Source organism: Candida parapsilosis, contig 006110 (genome assembly GCF_000182765.1).
Source record: "Candida parapsilosis strain CDC317 annotated contig 006110".
NCBI classification, from domain to species: Eukaryota; Fungi; Ascomycota; class Pichiomycetes; order Serinales; family Debaryomycetaceae; genus Lodderomyces; species Lodderomyces parapsilosis.
In genome coordinates this window covers 99,926-121,600 of record NW_023503284.1, presented here as the reverse complement: position 1 = coordinate 121,600, position 21,675 = coordinate 99,926, and the positions used below count along the sequence as shown (strand labels likewise).

The 21,675-nt window shown below is 38.5% G+C and overlaps 8 protein-coding genes across 8 annotated transcripts; 2 read left to right on the top strand and 6 right to left on the bottom strand. All coding sequences in view use genetic code 12, as the record gives it.

Moving 5' to 3' along the window:
- Window positions 1-90: 90 nt before the first annotated feature.
- On the bottom strand, window positions 91-1,257 carry CPAR2_700570 (FTR1 family protein; the record flags this gene model as incomplete). The annotated part of the gene is made up of 1 exon (XM_036811814.1): window positions 91-1,257. The coding sequence occupies one exon, from the start codon at window positions 1,255-1,257 to the stop codon at window positions 91-93; it is 1,167 nt and encodes a 388-aa protein (XP_036668213.1).
- A 2,213-nt stretch (window positions 1,258-3,470) lies between these two features.
- On the bottom strand, window positions 3,471-6,968 carry IRR1 (Irr1p; the record flags this gene model as incomplete). The annotated part of the gene is made up of 1 exon (XM_036811813.1): window positions 3,471-6,968. One exon carries the CDS (start codon window positions 6,966-6,968, stop codon window positions 3,471-3,473), a length of 3,498 nt encoding a protein of 1,165 aa, XP_036668212.1.
- Window positions 6,969-7,307: 339 nt separating this feature from the next.
- On the top strand, window positions 7,308-9,053 carry CPAR2_700550 (uncharacterized protein; the record flags this gene model as incomplete). Its single annotated transcript, XM_036811811.1, has 1 exon — window positions 7,308-9,053. One exon carries the CDS (start codon window positions 7,308-7,310, stop codon window positions 9,051-9,053), a length of 1,746 nt encoding a protein of 581 aa, XP_036668211.1.
- A 131-nt stretch (window positions 9,054-9,184) lies between these two features.
- On the bottom strand, window positions 9,185-12,733 carry CPAR2_700540 (uncharacterized protein; the record flags this gene model as incomplete). The annotated part of the gene is made up of 1 exon (XM_036811810.1): window positions 9,185-12,733. The coding sequence occupies one exon, from the start codon at window positions 12,731-12,733 to the stop codon at window positions 9,185-9,187; it is 3,549 nt and encodes a 1,182-aa protein (XP_036668210.1).
- A 1,907-nt stretch (window positions 12,734-14,640) lies between these two features.
- TIF35 (translation initiation factor eIF3 subunit g) lies at window positions 14,641-15,504 on the bottom strand (the record flags this gene model as incomplete). Its single annotated transcript, XM_036811809.1, has 1 exon — window positions 14,641-15,504. One exon carries the CDS (start codon window positions 15,502-15,504, stop codon window positions 14,641-14,643), a length of 864 nt encoding a protein of 287 aa, XP_036668209.1.
- A 155-nt stretch (window positions 15,505-15,659) lies between these two features.
- Window positions 15,660-16,562, top strand: CPAR2_700520 (arylformamidase; the record flags this gene model as incomplete). Its single annotated transcript, XM_036811808.1, has 1 exon — window positions 15,660-16,562. The coding sequence occupies one exon, from the start codon at window positions 15,660-15,662 to the stop codon at window positions 16,560-16,562; it is 903 nt and encodes a 300-aa protein (XP_036668208.1).
- A 378-nt stretch (window positions 16,563-16,940) lies between these two features.
- NPL3 (mRNA-binding protein) lies at window positions 16,941-17,759 on the bottom strand (the record flags this gene model as incomplete). The annotated part of the gene is made up of 1 exon (XM_036811807.1): window positions 16,941-17,759. One exon carries the CDS (start codon window positions 17,757-17,759, stop codon window positions 16,941-16,943), a length of 819 nt encoding a protein of 272 aa, XP_036668207.1.
- An 873-nt stretch (window positions 17,760-18,632) lies between these two features.
- Window positions 18,633-20,817, bottom strand: MDG1 (Mdg1p; the record flags this gene model as incomplete). Its single annotated transcript, XM_036811806.1, has 2 exons — window positions 18,633-20,604; window positions 20,792-20,817. The coding sequence occupies 2 exons, from the start codon at window positions 20,815-20,817 to the stop codon at window positions 18,633-18,635; spliced, it is 1,998 nt and encodes a 665-aa protein (XP_036668206.1).
- Window positions 20,818-21,675: the final 858 nt, after the last annotated feature.

Here is a 21,675-nt window from a genome sequence, read left to right as displayed (position 1 = left end):
GAGTTTGAAAAGAGTAAGCTATATAAACTCGTAAATAAAGTAAAGAATTTATTATGAGTAAACTATATAAAATATATAAAAGTATATAAACTATTTAGTTTCCATCAACTTCTCAGACCCTTCATCAGAAACACCATTACCATTACCATTATTAAATCCCTCTAATTTGACTTGAGCAAACAACTTCTCTTTCTCTTCAGCTGACATCTCATACTTCTTCTTACCCTTAATATGGTACATTGGATTTAACTTAACCAAGGTCAAGTTCTTAGTCAAGGGCAAGTGTCCGTACTTTTCTTCATAAAGCATCAACAATAAGACACATATGACGGCAATCCAATAAACATTGTAACCAATGACTGAACCGTAAGTGGCAGAATTTTGCCATCCCAACAAGGCATTAAACACATCCCAACCGTTATCAGTTTCTGGGTTACAACAATTGACATGCCACACTGACTTGGCAATATCATAAGTACCTGGTCCTGATCCATTTTCAGAAGCGTCACCACCAGTGGCTTGGTTATACTTGTAAGTTTCGAAATACCAAATACCTCTTGAGAATAAACCAGCAGCAATCAAATACAAAATACCAGTAGAAATGATCAAAAAGATTTGCATTGACAAGTTGGATCCGAAGTAGTACAACAAGGTACCAACGGCAACACCAGCAATCAAACCAACGATAACTGGAATGGGGAAACTTGTAGCTGGCTTATCCAAACCAACACCACCAACGAAAACAACTGCTTCCAACCCTTCTCTCAAACAAGTAATGAATGGCAAGATGAACAAAGCATAACGTTGAATAAAGTTGTTCAATCTCAATCTTTCCCAAATAGAAACCTTGCGACCATCTTCAGGTTTGGGTTGCTTAACCAATGCTTGAGCCAATTTGACTCTCCATTTTTCCTTCATCTTGTTGATTCTCAACATTGGGATACCCATCAATGAAATCAAAACAGTGGCAATAATACAAAAAATACCTTCCCATAAATCTTCTGATTGACCCCAAATATCTTTACCCAAACCGTAAAAGGCACCGATGAAAGCACAACCAATGATCAAACAAATCACCACTCCTAGAATTGCCCCAAACCAAATTTGTCGTTTCAATTTCTTGTATACTTTTGGATCATCGGTTGATTTACCTAAACCTTGTTTCAAAAAGGCAAGAAGCACCGACACAACAATGACGGCTTCCAAGGTTTCTCTAAACACGATAAAAAAGATTTGGACGTTGAAGACGTTGACCATTGCTTAGTATAGTGTAGTGTATCGTAGTGTGTGGTTGCAAAAAAAATATAGCTAGTGGTTCTCTCTCCTGACAAGAAATTTTTTTCCTTCTCCTGGACTGACAGTTGAGTAAAATTTTCTTAGCCTGACTTAACTTTGACTATGGTATCAATTTGCAGCCAAAAAAAGTGACGGAACAGTAGATATACGTGTAAGGGTCAAGTGTTGCAACCTAATTAACAGGTATTCGGCTAGCAGTAGTAAGTGAAAAGAAAACTGTTGAGCAAATTAAAACTGTCTTTATCTGGGAAATTGGAATTTACTCTAGATATATATATATCGTTCTCTTCCTAACAATAAGCGCTTCAAAAAGGAAGAGAAGGGTTACATTGTGCATTATGTGTCGAACTAATTTACAATTGGCTGGAAATAGAGAATAGCACTGTGCATTCAACAATACACCTTTGGAAAATCATCTCACTTTTTTTTTTGTTTTTTGTATCCAATATTATTATTGTTGTATAGAAAGTTTATTGTTAAAGGTACTTTGTTTTGTAACAAATCCATATGATTGGATAAAACAAGGGGGGAAATGGATTACATTGAACTTAATATCAGGTGCATATAATGTAATAAAGGTTCATTTTTTTTTTTTCGTATACGGGATTACAGCGTTTAATACTATCAATTCAATCAAAATAAAATTTACCATATGCAGAAAACTGCAACAGGTGTTAAAATTTGAAGCACAAATATCTCTAAAGTAGGTTTTATTGTTTGGAAATTACCAACTACAAAACAATAGAGTGTTTTCAAAAGAAAGATGCCTTCAGAGACTGAGGTTATTCACGTGGTTGGTATAAGAAAGCCACGATACATAATGGATAGCCTTGTGCTCGTTTGTAGTTACCTCTAAATGCATAGGTAGGAACGAGGCGGTTTGCGCTAAGTCAATGTCTAAAAAAAAAAACAATTTGTTCTAAATGTAGGAGTTGGGGAAATGAACGGCTATAGGTAATTGTAATTAATCAACTAAATTCTGATTGGACAAGGTCTTGTTGTAACATTTTGATGGAAAAGATAACCAAACATAAACGTTAGCCCTTAATGCTAAGAAAAATCCAGACAACTATTGAAATAAATCTGTCAAAATTTGCAAAACATTACACATAGAGAGATTATCCACAAACATACATAGAGAACAGAACCGCTTTTTGTTTTTCAAGCACATTGTTTGATTAGTTTTGGTTGGTTGAACAAAGTTTTTGAATGCATTTCACCTCAACCCAACGAAAAATAATTGTACATTTGTACCATCAGTACATTAACAATCGTTTACAGCCAAGTGCTTTGTGTAATTATTAATGGCTACATTCTGTCACACTATTTAGCATGCACATCGGGTTAAAGTTGTATCTCCTTCTGAACACCCGCCTTACCTATTGTCTTTTTTCTTCTAAACTTCGTTTCCTACCGAAGTTCTCTCTCCTTTGTTCTCCTAAGGTTATCGTATAAAGTAGGCTTACCGAAGATCTCGAGGGGGGCTTAAGCTATGGGGAAGACGCCCTTGGTATTCAGTTGTGAAGGAAACATCAACCACCACTGGAAACTACTACGCTCCCCAAAAAGCTGCTTTTTCAACCAATAAGAATTCGGCTGTTGTTTCCAAAAAATATGCAGCCACTCATAAAAACTAAAATTAGCTCTCCTCATTTTTTCTTGGCGGTCTTTAAATATCCGTATTTCGGGTATTTAATTATTTTTAATTTATTGAACAACTTTTCTTGGCAGTTAGAAAAGCTTTTGTGTCGTCATTTTCAAGCCTATCAGATCAATCAAAAACACACAAAAAAGGGACTGACAGTCACATGATTTCGGGCATATACTTCCACTCGGAAGATAATTATACTGAGGTCGTGAATGCAAGAGTGATGTCAATCCGTACTAAAGATCAACAATGAGAATACAATATGGGGAAGACAAATTGACCGGAAATTGTGAATTATCCAGTCAATTTGGGGGGGAACTTGTGAAAGAAATATGAGGACGCCGTCAAATACTTTATTTGAAGGTGTGACTGAGAGCAGTATTTACGAGATAGCTTTTCGTGCTGGTTATCGTCAAGTTGCTACTGGCGCAGATGCTTGGTGATTACGACACGAAAAGCTAAGCAAGCTGAAATGTATCACGATTCTTTTTCTACGGTGGCTTATATATAGACTCCACGCAATACCTTACATAACCAATTCCAATTGTAAATCCATTGACACATCTTGCTCGTTATCACCATCGACATCTTCATCCTCTCCATCTCGGCTCATATCATTTCCACCGGCCTCAGTATTATCAGCACCGTCTCCTATATCAATATCCAAGTCAGTCGATGCATCTCCATTTCTGGCTTGCTCATCACTAGGGCGATCGTCGTGCCCACCGACAACAACTTTCTCTTGCTCGATTAGTTTGTAGTATACTTCTCCCAATTTTCCAGCATTCTTTTGTAATCTTTGATATATATCATTTGAAATCAATTGCAACTTCATCAATGATATCAATTTCAAAGTATATACCGATAAATCTTTTTCCAATTGCCATGTCTTGTCTTGTTTCAATTGTTCTAGTTTGGCTTTTTGTAGACGTTGTTGTTTTTCACGACGCTGCCTCTTTTCATCGTCATACGATGCAGCATCTTCATCATCTTCCGAGCTTACAGTTTCCTTTTGCAACTCCTCTTCCACATATTCCTCATAATGAACACCTTCTTCATCATCTCTCTCCAATTGAATCCCCAAAATACTTGCTAATTGCATCTCCTTTATCAAATATGTTTCGAGCAATTCCATTTGTAAATCTTGCTTTATCATAATCACAGATTTATTCAGACGGAAATATGCTTTGAAATGCTTGAAATTGTTATCATCATGAAACTTGATGTAAAACAACCGAAATGAGATTATCAAGTTGATGTATTGATAAATCAATTGACATCTGAATGCAACCAACTGGTGCAAATCTTCTTTGGTATGGTCGTTCCCATTATTCAACTCCTTCATTTCATCGATATATCGAATTAAATTGCAAACAACATCACCAATCATTTCTAATTCCAATTCAACGTCAATTTGATGTTGATCTTGTTGTGGTATATCAATCAATTTCTCAAATTTCCATCCCCCAATAACGAACACCAATTCGATAATTGAAATAAATGCCTCGGCAAACTTGGGCAATTGTAAAATGAAATTATGTTTCCATTGATTAAGCACCACATTTAAATCAAATTTATTGAATATCCGATTATTAAACTGATAAACCAAATCATCAATTTTTTCCAAATTGGCTATATTAACATAGTTTCCGACTAGTTTGATCTTTTGCACAAGGATGGACACTTCACGACATAGTTTGATTACATGTTTTTGGCGATTTGTCCATAAAATAAAATCCCGATCCATATCAATTGAAGTATCAATCATCTCATTTTGCTCTTGCTCTTCTTCGTGATTATCCCTTAGATATACAGTTGTATTTTCCACCAACTCATTAACAATTCTTTGTATTTCAAATTTGATCGATTCAGTTAATCCTCTCAGATTAAACAATTTTTCAAAAAATGGTTGAAACTCATCAACTAAACTGAACTCATAGTAGTATTGCAATACCGACATAATCATTGCCTCATATTCATCAAGTTTGTCCAATTTGATATAATAATTGAATATAGAATTGTGTTTATCATCAATTAGATCTTGCCATATCGATATGAAAATCTTGTATCGATTATTTGATTTCGAACAAAATGATTGTAGTTTGGGGATGTAGTCAATGAATTGGGTAATAATGGTTGATTTGATTTCCTCTTCTTCCTCTCTGGATGCACCTCCGTTCTTGCCAGTTTTTTTCATCATCGTTGCTTTGATCAACCCATGGATGGCCTCAAGGAGGGTGAGTTTTTCCAAGTCATCAAGTTGAATTAGTTGCCTAATTTCATCCAAATCTGGATCATCCATTTCTACATTATCTTCATCCGCCTCGCTCTTTTCCTTTCGCAAATCGGCAATATCAGTCAATAAATAATCAAGAAACAATCTCAATCGTGTCGCATACACCTGACTCATGCCCACTGACTGAAAAATCACAGCCAATGGCTTTTGTTGTTGAACAAGAAAACTCAATTCTTGTATCAACACTTTGATTAGCAAGATATCCCTTACATCATGATCACGTAAAACAAATTTCCCCCTCTCCAAAACCAATTGATTCTTTTCCAAAATTTGACTCACATTCTCCTCTGTAGCCAGCTGAACAAATTTAACAAATTCATTTTGTAATTTCAATTTCGTCAATGAATCAAATGGAAACAGTTTTATAACCGAATGCCTGTCCTCACCGTCAAGAAATCCCATCTTGATCATCTCCGTCAATATACCACAACAGTTGGTACGTACATTAGAATCAATGTCAACTTCACACATGGCAATGAATTGTGGTTTAAATTTGGAGGAAAACTGAGTCAATCCGTGAACAATATCCTCGTTCTTGTTCAACTTGTACAATTTCAACAAGTCACGAGTTATTTCATTGCGTACGTGATTAACAGGGTCAGACAACAACCAGCCAAAATATTTCAAAAACTGCGATTGACAGAAATATGATGGAAAAGTGATTACCGTATCAATTAGGTATTTTACCACAATTAATCTAATCTGTGGATCAAAATCCTTGTATCTTTGTGAAACAACAGTTGAAGCAATGTCCTCGAAATATTCATTCAAAGTTTCCAATTGAGATTCGTAGTTTGAAATAGTTGATTTGATGGTCTTGTATTTAGTGGATCTCTCATCTGTCAATTTTTGCAACTGTTTTCTTGATCTAGCAACATTAGTGGTGATTGACTTTCCAATCTTGCTCAATTCTAATTGAATAACCACAGATATTTCTGTGCTGGTATAACGCAATGCTCTAATTGCAGATGTGGAAAGACTAGTCACCCAAGTTATCAAATATGACATCAATTGTGACAGTTTCAGAACGCTGTCGTCATCATCATCATCGCTACTGCATCTCCGCCGCTGATTGTACAGGGGATACAACAATCCCTTCTCATGACTAATTTCAATAATATGTTGGAAAAACAGCAACACATTCTTTTTAAAAACAGGAACAAGTTTAAATGGGAATTTGTGGGTTGACTGATTACCGAATGCCAATGTTATTTCTTCAACTGTACTTTCAGCACTTTCTAAATTGGTTAAATCATGAGGTTGGAAAAGATGAAATGAACCACAACTTCTCAAGATTAAATTTATCAACAAGGGGATAGTGCTTGAGTCGGTACTACTCAGTGTAAATTCTTCCTCTTCGTATGTTTCAATCCATTCCTGTGCAAGATCAAGGACATTGATCTCGGGGCTGGATAATGCTTGATACAAGTAATTCTCCTCCCAATCGTCATCCAATTGTGGTTCTCGGGTGTTGCTGCCTTTTCCGTTCCTCCTCTGGTGTGGTTGCTCTGCACCGAATCTTGTCTTTTGCTTCTTTGAAGTGGTTGCATTGTTTGAGGCTGCTTTCCTTCTCTTGTTGGCGGATTTGGCAACACGATTTGGGGCATTTTCTTTATCCTGTTCAGATGGGATATAAGCATCTTCATCTTGATCTACATCACTAGACTCATCGTAATGAACAGTTTTCTTATTCCTCGATCTGGTCAGTCTTCTACTAGTGGTTGACATAATGAGTGCTGGGATGTAACTGTGTAGATCATAAAGAGGTCTCCGTTGCAAAATATGGGATTTTTCGTGTGGTTGAATAAACCACAACACGCGTCGGGTGAAATCTAAACAATGGTAGCGCCTGCATAGTGGTAGTGTACTTTGCTACAATTGTTGGTAGAGGGAGAAAAAAAAAATTCAGTTCTGTTTTCTTTGCCAATGTCAAATCCAAAACGGAACAGAAACAAAGAAAGTTCGGCTGTCGGAAGCGTTGAAAAAGGTTGATACAAACTGCAGATATTGAGCATACACGACGGATCTTACGAATCAATAGAACCTACGCATACCACTTTTTTCACCATGTCTAGTGTTGAACCAAGTGCACAAGAGAATGGGTCTACGCCAGTAATAGACAACCAGCCAACTACAGAGACTCAACCACAAGAATCGAAACCAAACTTGGTTGATGTTGAACAATTACAAAAGGAGTTTCAAGAGAAAGCTCGTAAATACTTGGTTGACCAAACACAACATGTTATCATCCCGTCATTTGCCAAATGGTTCAATTTAAACAAGATCCATCCATTAGAAAAGAAATCCTTCCCCGATTTCTTTAGTGAGGATTCCATATACAAGACACCGAAATCATACAAGTATATTCGAGATTTCATTGTAAACACATTCAGATTAAATCCCAAGGAATATTTAACCATTACTGCAATTCGAAGAAATTTGGCTGGTGATGTAACAAATATTATCCGAATTCATCAATTCTTGGAAAAATGGGGGTTGATCAATTACCAGATTGATCCAAAGACTAAATCAACTATATTGGGACCTCAGTATACGGGACATTTTCAAATTACATTGGATGCACCTGATGGGTTGGTTCCGTATGTACCAGAGGATGCAAAAGTCATTGATCAAAAAGCTGCCGCTGATGAGACGACTGTCAATGCGTCACAACAAGGATCTATTTCCACAATCAAGAAGGAGCCATTGGATGCCCCATTGTCATTGAATATGGAAATCAGAAGAAATGTATACTCCACAGGAGAAACCAAATTTGAATTCAAACCTCAACATAAAGTTTCTTATTCATGTAGCATCTGCGGCAAAGATGCAACTGAAGTGAGGTACCACAATTTAAAGCTTAAATCATATTCATACAACCCCAACTCCACCATCAATAACGCCAGTATATTGTGTTCAATATGTTATGATCAAGGTTTATTCCCGCTGAATTTCGCATCATCTGATTTTGTCCAATTCAAACAAGTGGCAGAAGAAGCCAATGATTTATGGACTGAACAAGAGATTTTATTATTGTTGGAAGGTATTGAAATGTTTGGCACTTTTGAATCAACAAATAACAATTTAATCACTGCTGGATCTAATATCAATGTTAATGTTCAAAACCAATGGAACAAGATTGCCGAACATGTAGTTACAAAGACCAAGGAGCAGTGTTTGAAGAAATTTATACAGTTGCCCATTGAAGATAAGTTTTTACACAAATTGATAGCTCCTGGAGATCTGTTGCGACTGAATGGTGGTAGTGCTGCTGGTGACAAGTTGGATAAATTGACTCTAGTTGAGGAAATTGTTGCCAAACTAATCCAATCCAACAATGGACAAGAGTTACTTCAATCCAATGCCACCGAGTACAAATCACAAGCCAATGAAGAGCAATTATCCCTCATTAACCAAATTATTGACCTCACTGTCGAAAAAGTCAATTTAAAACTAAGCAAAGTTGATCAATTACAACAACAATTGATTTCCATTACCAATCAATTGGAGTCAGAACGTCAGTCTTTACAATTGAATCGATGGGTGCAATTGAACAAAGTGGCAAAGTTGAAACAAGAGAGACCAGAATTGAGTGATATATTGTCTGATTTAATGAAACCAGTTAAAATCAGTGATGTTAATTCTGAAACCAGTAAAGGCAGTACTGGTGAAGATGGGGGAGATGGCGACAAGGCCAATGAAGAGAATGCAATGGATGTGGATCGTGCAGAAGGTAGTGGTGATAAAGATGGTGTTGATTCTGGGCCTATAAGTATTGCAAAACCAAAAGAATACCAATTCTGGTCCGGCTAGGCGTCACGAAGGAGATTTACATTGTTTTTATCTGCTAATGTATACTAATAAAATGTACTATCTATATACATACACGTAAAATAAATAATCACAAGCGCAAAGAAAACAGTTGAAAATACACTGTATAGGTTTTATGAGTGTGGTGCATCACCAGTTGAGTGAATCGATACACGACTAATTTGCGAATGCAAATCGGGTGTGAGTTGTGGTTCATGATGATGTGGTTGATGTGGTTGATGATGTTGTTGAGGTTGGCCAGCCATGGGCGATGGTGATGGTGACGGTGATGACGCATCAGGCAAGATGATTTGGGGAACTTGTGGCGAAGTTGCTCCATTAGTAGCAGGTACTGGTTTGGGTGAAATTGGGTATGGCTTTGATGAGGATGACGATTGAATGGGCGTTGGTGTTGGTGTAGTAGATGTTACTGGCGAAGCCAAGGGTGCTCCTCCAGCTGATGTGGCCGATGTAGCAGTTGCGGATCCTCTAGGGATAGAGTTGCTATTACCACCATTAGAATGTAATCCAAATCCACTATTATTATGTGGTGGATGTGCATGATGCATTTGGTTACCAGCTGGCGGTGTTACTGGTGGAGCGGGCATTTTGAATCCACCACGCAGAACATGCTGGTGTGGAAATTGATGCTGTGGGGGAGGAGGTGCATGTGTTTGTTGTTGATTGGATACTTTTTTCAAGCTTGGAAACACTTCTTCTCGACTGCCCACCACTGGTCCATTGGGATTGGCACTCTCCAAATTACTCAATGTTGAATAACTATCACCACCTTTTCTTCTAGCACCACCATCAACCATTGCTGAAGAAGTGTTGTCAATTTCAGTAGTACTTGTCGCATCACTATCCATATGATCGAACTCATTATCTTCTTCTTCATCAGATGGATCTAAATGTATAGGAATGTCAGGTTGATTGAAAATTTGGTGATTAGGTGGCGATAAAGGAGCTGCTCGTTGTCGTTGATATGTATAATTGGATGATGTTGAACTTGCATTGAATGGATCAGTAGTCAATGATTGTTTTATGGTGGATGTTGATGTTGAAGATGGCATTGATGGAACTGGATGTGGTCTGTATTGACCATTATGCGACAATGTTTGACTAATATCAGTGGCACTCAACCCTCTTTTTGAAGAAAGTATTGAACTTATTGATCGTGATGAGTCAAAGTTTCTTGAAAGACCAAATTTTTCACTACCCAGTAGTTTTCTCGATGGACGGAAATTGTGACCAATACTGCCATTAGGTACACCTACACCAAGACCACCGCCTCCGTTTGGTGCTGCACCTCCATTAACACTACCACCGCCACCGCCGCCTATATTAAGACTATTAGCGCCACTCGATTTAATCGAATTCGACTCGGGTGAAAGTAAAACTGATGATTTATTCTGAGCATGACATTTTTTGTACAAGTCAATAAACTGTCTCCTGTAGGAACTAGCAACATCCTGACGAAACACTCTGATCAATCCGTATTGGTCAGTAGTGACAATAATATCCCCTTCTCCTGGACCTTCATCGAAACGAGCACATTCTTTACCATAATTCTCAGGCGCAGCTGCAGAAGCACATAAACTAGGATCCATCTTGCATGCCTCACCTCGTTTCTTTAAATCGAAAATCAAATCATCAGATAAGCCGAGCAACGTCTTCGTTGAATCTGGTGCAAACACCGCCACATTGCATCTAGAATGATGAGCATGAAAGCATGCATAACTATTATTTTCATTAGCAACGAAATCATGACGCAAGTTTTCATCATCAGATCCACTGTCAAGCAATTTACCAATCAACTTGTTTGAGTGAAACAATTTGGAATACTTTTCATGTTTGTGATGGAAATCACTCATTGTTTGTTTCCCATCAATGACAAACTCCTTAAGTGATTGTTTGATCTTGTTGTTGATGATTCGATTATTGTTTTCCCAAACATAACAGTAATGGTCTTCCGATCCTGAGATTATATATTTATGATTTTGAGTAATTGATGCAGCTATTGATGATGATGTATTTGTCAACCCTTTAAAACGAGTAATCAACTTCTTTTTGGCAGTACTAATCATTCTCACTCGTGAATCGTTGGTAGTTATAAGAACATTCCATTGATCAAATGATACATCAAGGTTTGAATTAGCTGGGTCATGATTGGGATTGTGGAAAACTTCAATTCCAGTGATTTTATTGCCACCTCGTTCGTGGAATGCATGAACTATCGACCTCTCTTTGATTTCAGCTCGATGGACAACATGCAATCCTTTAGTTTCCAACACAAAGATTGATCCATTAAACCCTCCAACCATACAATGCAATCCATCAGGGGTGAATGCCAATGCCGTCACCAATACCTCTTCACCCAAATTTCTCCAATATGACACTGATTTCTCCAATATGGACCACAATCTAACCTCGTTATCCAAAGACCCACTTAAAAAGAATCGATCATCCAATGGATGGAATTCCACAGAAGTGACAAAATCTTGATGTTGAAATGTTTGTAAACAATTTGGTCGATCAACATGCCATAGTTTGGCAGTTTTGTCCATACTTCCAGTAATGAGAAAATTATTTTTACTCCAAGCTAGTGAAATGATACCACTAGTGTGGCCACGCAATTCAATGGGTGTCTTGTGGAAAACTGGTGCTGAATCAAACACGGCATCGCGTTTATTGCTTCGAACAGGACTGGTATCGCGTTCATTCTGGTTGTACTCCAATCTCCCCAAAGGTGAAGATATAACTTTCCAAATACGAATCACTGCATCTCTTCCAGCAGCAGCAAGATATTTCCCATCCTTACTAAACTTCATAACAAATACTTCTTTGCCAATGCCATATTTTTCGTATCCGGGATTGTCAGATGATGCATATTCTTCACTTTCCAGATGCAGATGCAGACGCAGGTGCAGATTTAGATGATCTTGTTCCGTATCACTGCTTTCATTTGACTTGATACTGGCATTGTTTGCTTTATAATTGTCAACATTCAACTCTTGAGCAAGAAATAAGTTGTTTATAATCTTGGGGCTTTTCTTTGTGTGACGTGAAGTTTTAACGTATTTTGGTATCAAGAAAGATTCATAAGTTAACCCATTCCATGGTGCTTCCTCTTCGCTGGTTATAGGTAGTATCATGTTTGAATCGCGTATAATTTGATCCAAGTTGGGGAATGCAACTTTTTCATCAACATTGTGGTTTAGTATAGTACTTGATCGTTTGTTGTTGTACCCATTGGACTTGATCCTGCTCAACATGGAAGGTGATCTACCTATTGATGCACCCAGTGATGTGTCAGAAGCGTATCCCAAAGTGTTTGTGTCATCACCAATGTCTTCATCATCATCATCTTCATCATTGTATAACAAGGAGTCTCCATCATCAACGTAAAAGTCTCTTCCTTCAGACAAATCTCTTTTCCTACTCCGACTGCTTCCGCGAGTAGATATCTTTTGTAACTTGTCTCCCTTTGACCTGCTTCTGGAACCAATGGTGGACTTTAGTGATCCCAGTCTAGATGGTTTGGAAACGTCACCAGCACTACCAGAGTTACCACTTTTACTTCCCCCTTTTCGTTTGCTGAATAAGTTTAACAAGTTGTTCTTTTTGGAACTGCTTGAACCAATGGTTGAATTCGGTGACAGTGGAGTAACAGATTGAACCATTGTTGAGTGGGAGTGGTATTTTAGAATTGTACAAGGAGGGTAATACAGTTGATAAGTTGGAGTTGTCGTAGTTATGGGTGTTTTTATATCATATGCTTGTAGTTATACTCCTGTTAATCCTGTTGTAAACCTGAAATTGGAGTGTAAGTTTGCTATTGTTCTTTTTTCTCTTGAAACTGTTTTTTCTTCGTATACGACAAGCCTATTATGTTTCTATTTATAGTTGTCTTTTCCACACTTTCCGACCAAGGAGTAGAATATAGTTACGAAAGAGATGGGAACGTAACAAGGGAAGTAGTAGTAGTATATTAATATATTGGTTCTGCCACTCAAATGGCTGAGTTTTGTTGTGTGTTGGTTGTGTTGGCTGTGTGTAATAAGGCTGTTGCAAAAAAGATTAAGAAAAATGTGTGACAGCAATACAATTCTTACTACTGTGACTATATATATATATATACTCATAACCCTGTACTATCTGGAACACAAACTGAATTGTGATTTAGTGTACGATGTTAGAGCCAACAAGAATCACCCTTTAGAAATTTCTATTAACCATCACTATATTCCTCACCTCAGATGGGCTCTACAGCTAGTTTTTCTTCGGCAACGGGGGACAAACACGGGAACTCGCATGTTTGCACACATTTGAGCTAAACTCCGAAAGTACAGAACAAAAAAAATATTTATTATTAGCTACTAATCCCCGGGTGGAACTTAGTAAAGATTTATCGGCAAGAGGTTGATGTTTTTGTTAACTCCGAAACACACAATACACTTTACATATACTTTTGTAGATGAAAAACATTACCGAAGCTGACATGGTGGATCCAATGCCTAAACAGCACCAGCTCAAAAGACCGTTATCTTACTTAGTCTTCTCTCCAAAGACTGCTTCGTTTTTCATTTACTTCTTGGCTCGCAAGAGAAGTCTAATTAGCCGTGTTTCTGTGCTCTACTGCTATGTCCGCATCTAATGTTGTTCTATAACTCGGGCCAAGAATTTCTTGAAACCCAGCATCATTGTCGTTTATCATTGCATATTAAACGAAGTCAACACAAATTGAAGCCAGAGACACGCATCAACAGTTCAGTACAAGGTGTATTATTTCCAGAAGCCATAATGGAAAGATCGAATATCGTTCGTTCATTAGTACCGCGTTCAGCACAGATATCACCGAGTTTCAACCATGCTCAAGACCGGGTTTCTCGTACCTAACACCGCATTTGTAGAGCATACCCAGGTCTGTATATCACAGTGCCGAGATTTTCGAACCAGGGTAGTAGGAAAGTAGAGTATTACTTCGATTTGGTATATCACTGTTATGACAAAGTATACTTTATATCTCACAAAGGAATGATTGCTCGAGACAAGAGCAAGAAACACGAATCGTGGCTAATCCGAAATTATGGGATTTCAAAATTTGTATATTAGTTGTACGTTGATGTATCATCTAAATAGATTTGTCGCTCATAAGTTTGATTCCTTCTCCGCATTCTTTAATCCTGATCTTCCGCAATAGCAATCCTTGGATCTTGTAGCAACATCAGAAAAAGCAAGTTTTTTGTATAATGTCATTCCGTCTTGGCAACGGATGGCCAACTCAACTTTGAATCACGCTCGACTTTGGCACCCCAAACTTTCAAATGATTTTCCCGAAACCCGAGTAATGCAATAACTCGTATGTCTTACGTGTAGTCTAAATTAGAGAAGAATGTACAGATATAACGCCATTATTAAGCTTACCAAAACTTAGGAATTGCTCTACAGCTAGGATCGTATACGATGCCCTCGTTACAACTGACTATAAAAGATAAATGCAATTACCGTTTTGACTATACAGCACCAGTCCATTGATTTCTGAGTAGTCCGCTTTACAGGTCACGCCCATACCAACACGGTGTCTCCCTTACGTTGGCTTCTTCTTTTTAGACCATTCCAAACGTAAAATCAACGAATGGTAACCTTTACCATTCAACAAATCCAATGCTCTTTGAGCAATTTCTTCCGTAGCAAAACTAACATAAGCAAACCCTCTACTTTCACCAGTTTCTCTATTTCTAACAACAACAACTCTTTCCAATGGTCCGAACCTAGCAAACAATTCATTCCTCAACATATCCTCATCAACAAAACTATTCAATTGTGATACCTTCAATGTAGTTGAATCATCTCTTGCTTCTCTTGATGGCAAGTTTCCACTGGCGTCTGGTCTCAAATGTCTTGGAATATACCTTCCTGGTGCTGTACCATCTCCTGCACCTTTACCTGCATCCGCGCCACCTTCTTGACCTGGTTCTGGTGTAGTTCCTGTTGGAGTTAAACCAGCCGCTGCTCCTAAAGTATCTTTAAATGGACATTTAGAAGTATAATGATCACCACCACACACTCTACATTTAATGGTCTGTATCGAAACAGCAGATGCTCTTTCTTGTTGCTTATCTTCTTCTTCTTTCTTCTCAGCTTGTTTCCATGATAATCCCAATTTCAATTCAACTTTTTCCCCCAATTGAGTTGTACTGGTATCTGGTCCTGGTGGTTTATTCTTTTCTTTACCAAATTTGGCCCAGTTTTTACGTTTGGCAATCAAAGGGTGGACTTTTTCTTGAACTTTAACTTCTTTAATACGTTGTGTTATTTTCACTTTTTTACCTTCTTGATTGGTTCTGAATGTGATTACCGTCTTAGTCCCATCAGGGTTGTTTATGATATCTGGTGGGGCTGAGAACTCGTCTCCTGCATCAGCCCATGATTCTATTATTCCGGAAGACATTGGGAAAGGGAGGTGTGTAGTAGTTGTGTCGATGTAATGGCTCTGGTAATGTCATTGAAAAGAAAATTTTTCAAGAGTCTTTCGCGATACCTGCATACAACCGCACATGCACAATGATAAAATAAACAATCCCCACCACTACCACTTCTTCGACAATGTCTACATACAGTTATGGGAATGACGAATTGCAGCAAATCAAAGTATGGAACTACAACCCTGATAATAAACACACGTACATTTATATTCACGGCGGTGCTTGGAAAGATCCCAAAAACACGTTTGACGAATTAGCACCAGTTGCCAACACCACCCCAGAGTCTACATTCATTGGCATCAATTATCGATTGACGTCACAGAGAGTGAAACATCCCTTACATTTGGTTGATGTAGCCAGAGCTATCATTTATATTGCTACCAATTTCAAGACCCAACAGAAGCATTTATTAGGTTACTCAGTGGGGGCTACTATGATTCTTCAATTCTTACAATTCAAATACCATTTCAGTGAAGCTTTCGATTTTTACGTACTGTCGAATCCTGATGATGAGAACTATGGTGAGTTTGGTGATTTGTTAGTTGCTGATGAATTACACCTACTTGAAGATAACGAGAACCTAATTGCCCGACTTGATGAGTTGATCAAGCTGGACCAATTGTACTTTACATCAGTCAAGTTTCTCGATGGTATTTATGACTTGCCGGAACTAATTGAAGAGTATCCCCAATATGCCCCCTGGTTCATTAATGAAGCGTACCCTGACGCAAAACTAATTGCATTGACTTCATTATCCAATCCGATTTTGATTAACAATGGCAAATTAGCACCAGCGACGTACACTTCCAATGCCAGCATGATTGATGCAAAGACTACCATCTACATTGTCCATTCATTACAGGATGAATTGTTATCGCTAAAACAAACACAATTGTTGTCCGATTTCTTCAATAAGACATTGCATGGAGGATGTATTGTCATGACTGGCAACTGGGGTAAACACGACGATGTATACGGCGACAACCGCAAGGAGATATTCTTGTTTGGTGGAGGGGTGGCATAGTGGGGAAGTCTCTTGTGCCTGTGTAGGAATATACATAACGGTTCAAGTTTGCAATTGCCTCTTGGATGATACAAACTAAACGAAAACAACGAATCGATTGCCAAACTTACTTGACAACCGCATTGATCGATTTCCCTAGAATAGTTTATATCATTCGGACAAATCTTTCTTTCAGAATATAAAAATGGAGTTTCACTTTAAACTAACAAAAATCTGGTAAACACTTCGGTATTGGATAAAAAAAAAAGACAACAATAGACAAATTTGGTAAACACTTCAATAAGGATAGAAAAACAAAACAATAGACAAATTTGGTAAACACTTCAATATCGGATAAAAGAAATCAATAGACAGATCAAACAGCCCCGTTCCGTTCCTTTAGAATCTGTTAGGAGATCTCTCACGGTGGTATGAAGAGCCTTGTCTGTCCTCATACCCACCACGGTCGTATCCTCCTCTGCGGCCACCATCTCTATCACCATAACCTCCTCTTCCTCCTCTGAATCCACCTCTGTCACCATAACCACCTCTTCCTCCTCTGAATCCACCTCTGTCACCATAGCCTCCTCTTCCGCCACCGTATCCACGATCAAAGCCACCTCTTCCACCACCATATCCACGATCAAAACCACCTCTTCCACCGCCGTATCCGCGATCAAAACCACCTCTGAAACCACCTCTTCCACCTCTAAAACCACCTCTTCTTGGGGGTGGAACATATGGGGAAGTGTCTTCTTCAGCACCAATAGTGACCTCGCCAAACGTAGACTTATCCAACAATGGAATGGCTTTTTCTAAGTCATCTCTAGATTCAAACTGTAAATCACAAACAGTACCAGATTCATTCGTAAAGACTCTGACAAAACTTGGCTCAGTGCCAGTTTTGTCTCTAACAAAGTCTTTAATATCTTGCCAAGCCGTACCATCGATCAAACCAGTAAGCTTTACTCGATGAACCTCTTTTTTAGGTTTTGCAAACTCCACTTGGAGTTGCTCCCCATTAAGCTCTTGACCGTCCATTTTCTTTAAAGCAGCATCAGCTTCGTCTTCAGTCTGAAAACTGACAAATGCGTAGCCCTGCATAAGACGCACTTCGACAACTGGTGCTGCTGTCGAGAAAAATTCGATAAGATCGTCCTCCCGGACGTCATCTCTGATTGGTCTAACAAATAACTGCTTGGTGGGGACTTGTTCCATGATATGTTTTGTTGTGACAAAAAATGAATTGATGTATGTTGTTTTTGTTTAATTGTAGTTTGCGTTTGAAGTGGACCAACCTTTTATTATATCTGTAAATATCAGTTAATACCTTCGACCAGCGTATGTCAGTTGTGAAATCAGCCTATGTTATTTGTATGTTTAGCTGGTGTTAGTTGTACGAACACCAACAAAGTTAATTAGGATCATCGAAAGGTGAAAAGTTTTCGCACATCGAGCAACGCTGAGCTTGTGGCCATTACGCTACCAGTCCTGTATATAGTATTGCGCGACTTAGTACCGATGCGAGCAAGATATATCGATGTTGCCAAGTGGGAAAAAAAAAATTAACCGTTTTGAGACGAAGCGTCAACAGCAATATTCGTGTCTCACTTTTTTTTTAGTACGAAGGTACACGCTCTTTTGATTTTTTGCAACAAAGGACAAAACTGACAAAGTCTGCAATCAACATTCCAGCAAAATACGCTTTTGTTTAAAGTACATAGTTATCGAACAGCAACGTATATAACTTCTTATAATCATTGGTGAGAAATCCTTGTGCCCGTTTGAAACCCGGGAACACCAACAATTGGTAAATGATGTAAATGATGTAAATACGAGTTTTAGGTATTGACACAATTTTGTTTTGTACGTCAGCGCTCTTTTTCGTAAAATCTATACACGGTGAATGATTGTTTGTAGAATATATATGAGTACATTTAAATAGTCTCATATGTTTTGTGAACCCCTGACGACCAACACAAACGATGTCGACGAAATTACTGTAAATTAAAACAACTAGGCAATACAAAATAAAACTACACAAAAAGAAAAAACAACAGCAACAACGACCACCTCACCACTTTCTTCTCTCTACAGCACAATCTTTTTCAAAAAAGTTCTAAACCCCTTCTTCTTCTTCTCTTCATCTTCTTTTCCTTTTTCCGTTCTCTTTGTAGTCTTGACAGGAACTTCACTAGCAGCAATTTGTTTCTTAGGTGTGGTTGCTTTAGAGGTGGCGGTGGTGGTGGCGGTGGAGGATGCTTTATTATCTTTGGAGCTCAGTTTAGTTGATCCCTTTGAGCTGAGGACTTCTTCTTCAGGTACAACAACTTGTTCAATAGTTATTGGTCCGTCAACTTGTGATGCCAATTGTGCCTCCTTGGTGAGTCTTTCTTGTTCACTTTTTGTGGGGGTAATCTCTTCAAGAGTGACATCGTGACCCTCAGTAGCTTCAACGGCAGCAAGAATATCATCCTGGTTTCCTTGTGCAATAATGATTTCTTCTTCGCCTTCATCGTCGACAACTGGTGGAGTTGTTGGAGCAGTTACTCTACTCTTTGGTGCAAGAGCACCACCAACAATTGATTGGTCTTTTGCCACTGGAGACGCATTGACTTCTTTACCTTCTCCTAAATCGGACCCAGTTACTGGCTTGATTTCAGGCTCGGATGCAAGTGTTGATGGAGCAGTTGTTCCCGGTGCTGGTTTGTCTTGGCCTGCTTTTGGATCCAAAGTGATTGGATGTGCATCATCAACAACAACTGGAGCCGTGGACGCGGTTGGATCTGATACAGATTGTTTAGCTTCTTTTGAGGTGGAGAATGGGCCATGCACAAGATCACCTTGTTGATTGGAGTCGGATGCTAAAGCTGATCCTAAACCAGCACCACCAACACCTCCCAATGCAGCAGCGCCCAAAGTCTTGCCGGTCGAGTGGTCCTTCTGCTGTTCATCTTCAGGCTGCACTGCTGCAGGTGCATTAGCATCCTTGTGCTTTGGGCTTTCAAACTCATCGCGCACTTCCTTGTTAATTTCATCGTTTGCATCAGCTTCACGGTTTAAAAACCCAGGGGTAACCTTTGGATCGTTCTTGTAATCCTGGCTTGATGCCTCATTTCCAGTCTCAATTGCTGCAGGGACAGGAACAAATTCTGCATCCTTGGAACCAGTGTTGGAGTCAATCCTTTGATCAATTCCGGTGGCATCCTGCTTTGGTTTAGATTTGTACTCGACTCGTTTCACCTTTTTCAAGTTATCGCCTTGAGTGGAGGAAGAATCAGCAGCTGTAGCACCAGCACCAGCACCAGCACCAACGGCACCGGCAGCTGCGGCAGCTGCTGCAATTGCTCCAGCAGATGCAGATTCCGAATCTTGAGCTTGTTTTGAGGTGCCTAAATCTTTGGAGTTTGATACACCAGTGGTTCCAGCTTCATCTTCATTAAGTGCCTTTGGATCAGTATCTTCAAACTTTTCAAATGCTGATGTGTCTTGAGGGATTTGGATACCTTGATTGAAGTTTTGTGATTCAGTGTTTGCAGTTCCAATTTCTTTAACATCTTCATTCAATGCTTTGGGGTCAGTATTCTCATATTGTTCAAAAGCAGCCAATTGGTCCTTACCTTTAGGGATATGAATACCCGGTTCTCCAGTCAAGCTTGTTTGATGTGGCTCTTCCTTTGGCATAACTGTGGTCTTGTAATCACCCTGTGATGAGCTCACAGTAGCATCTCTATTCAAGTCATTTGCCTCGACATCTTTTGTTGTAGAATTATTGTAAATCAAGCCAGATTCTGGAATCAATGATCCTGGAATACTAACCAATTCTTTTAAATCCTCAGGATCCAACACGTTATTCTCATTTCCTTCGAAATCCTTGGTAATTTTTTCATCGGGATTAACTCTCCATTCACCATCAACAACATACTTGTACAAAATGGGTTCGTTTTGGACTCGCAATGGCACTTGCAATGTAAAAGTGCCATCGCCATGTTTGAAGAGGGTGTAAGACTTGGACCAATTGTCAATTGTTCCTGTTACAATAACCTCTTCGGGTCCTTGAGGCCTATGGATTTGGTTAGTATCTTGTTAAAAGTATATAGCAAACTTAACCCACCTCCGAAAAAGTAAATGCATGACGACATCTAAAAACAACAGCCGTTTCTTCCCAGAAAAAGTAGCATTACTGGACAACCGTCGAGGCAATTGAATTGCTGGTTTGCCATAAACCCCTAAGAGCTGTAGAAACATACCACTTGAATTCGTAATGAGCTGACATTTTAAATGTGCGGTGTAGTGTAGTGTGAGTAAAGTGTAAGCAATTGTCGAAAAGAAAAGATAAACAGAAAGCAAAATATTTAAAAAATTAAAATTAAAAAATAAAATAAAAAAATAAAATAAAAAAAAAAAGTTACTAATGCAAGAAATGCAAGAAATGCAAGAAATGTAAGAAATGTAAGAAGAAATGAACAGCAGAGTAAAAGTGTTGATTGTCGTCTTTTTCTTCTATTCACACAATACAATAGATTTTATTGCGTCACACAAAAAAAAGCAAAAATAGTAGTTTGCACATGGTCATGGTCATGATTTTCACCGGAGATGTTAGTTTTGTTTATCTCCGAGCAAGTGTGAATACAGTGGGTTGGTCTATAGTATAGATACAAGTAAGTCGTTAAGGTTTATTCTTAATACGTCTACAGTTGATTGAATGGGAGTCATACGTTTTGTACTTGTAAAACTTCTTTTTTTTTTTATTTTTATTTTTATTTTTTTCTTTTTTTCGTAAATCAACTGCCAAAACAAAATAGAAGGAACTAGAACAAGCTGGACGACAGTAGCAGCTGGTGTATAACTTTGTACAAACTGGGTCGGTCTTGGCTGTTGCTGTTTTGAACACTCTGTCTGCACCATCGCCAAGGCTAACAACTGTCCAGTTATAGTGTCCACCTATGTGGTAGCGACATAACATTGCTGGCTAGCTCTCTATCCACAAACGAGGTGTTGATGAATCCACCAGTATCTTTTTCAGATTGTACTGGAAACACTGAAACCTATCTTTGCTTCCATCATCTCATTGCGTTACCGTGTTGTTGTAGCTTCAACAATGTCTCAATTAGGAAATTACATGGACTAATGG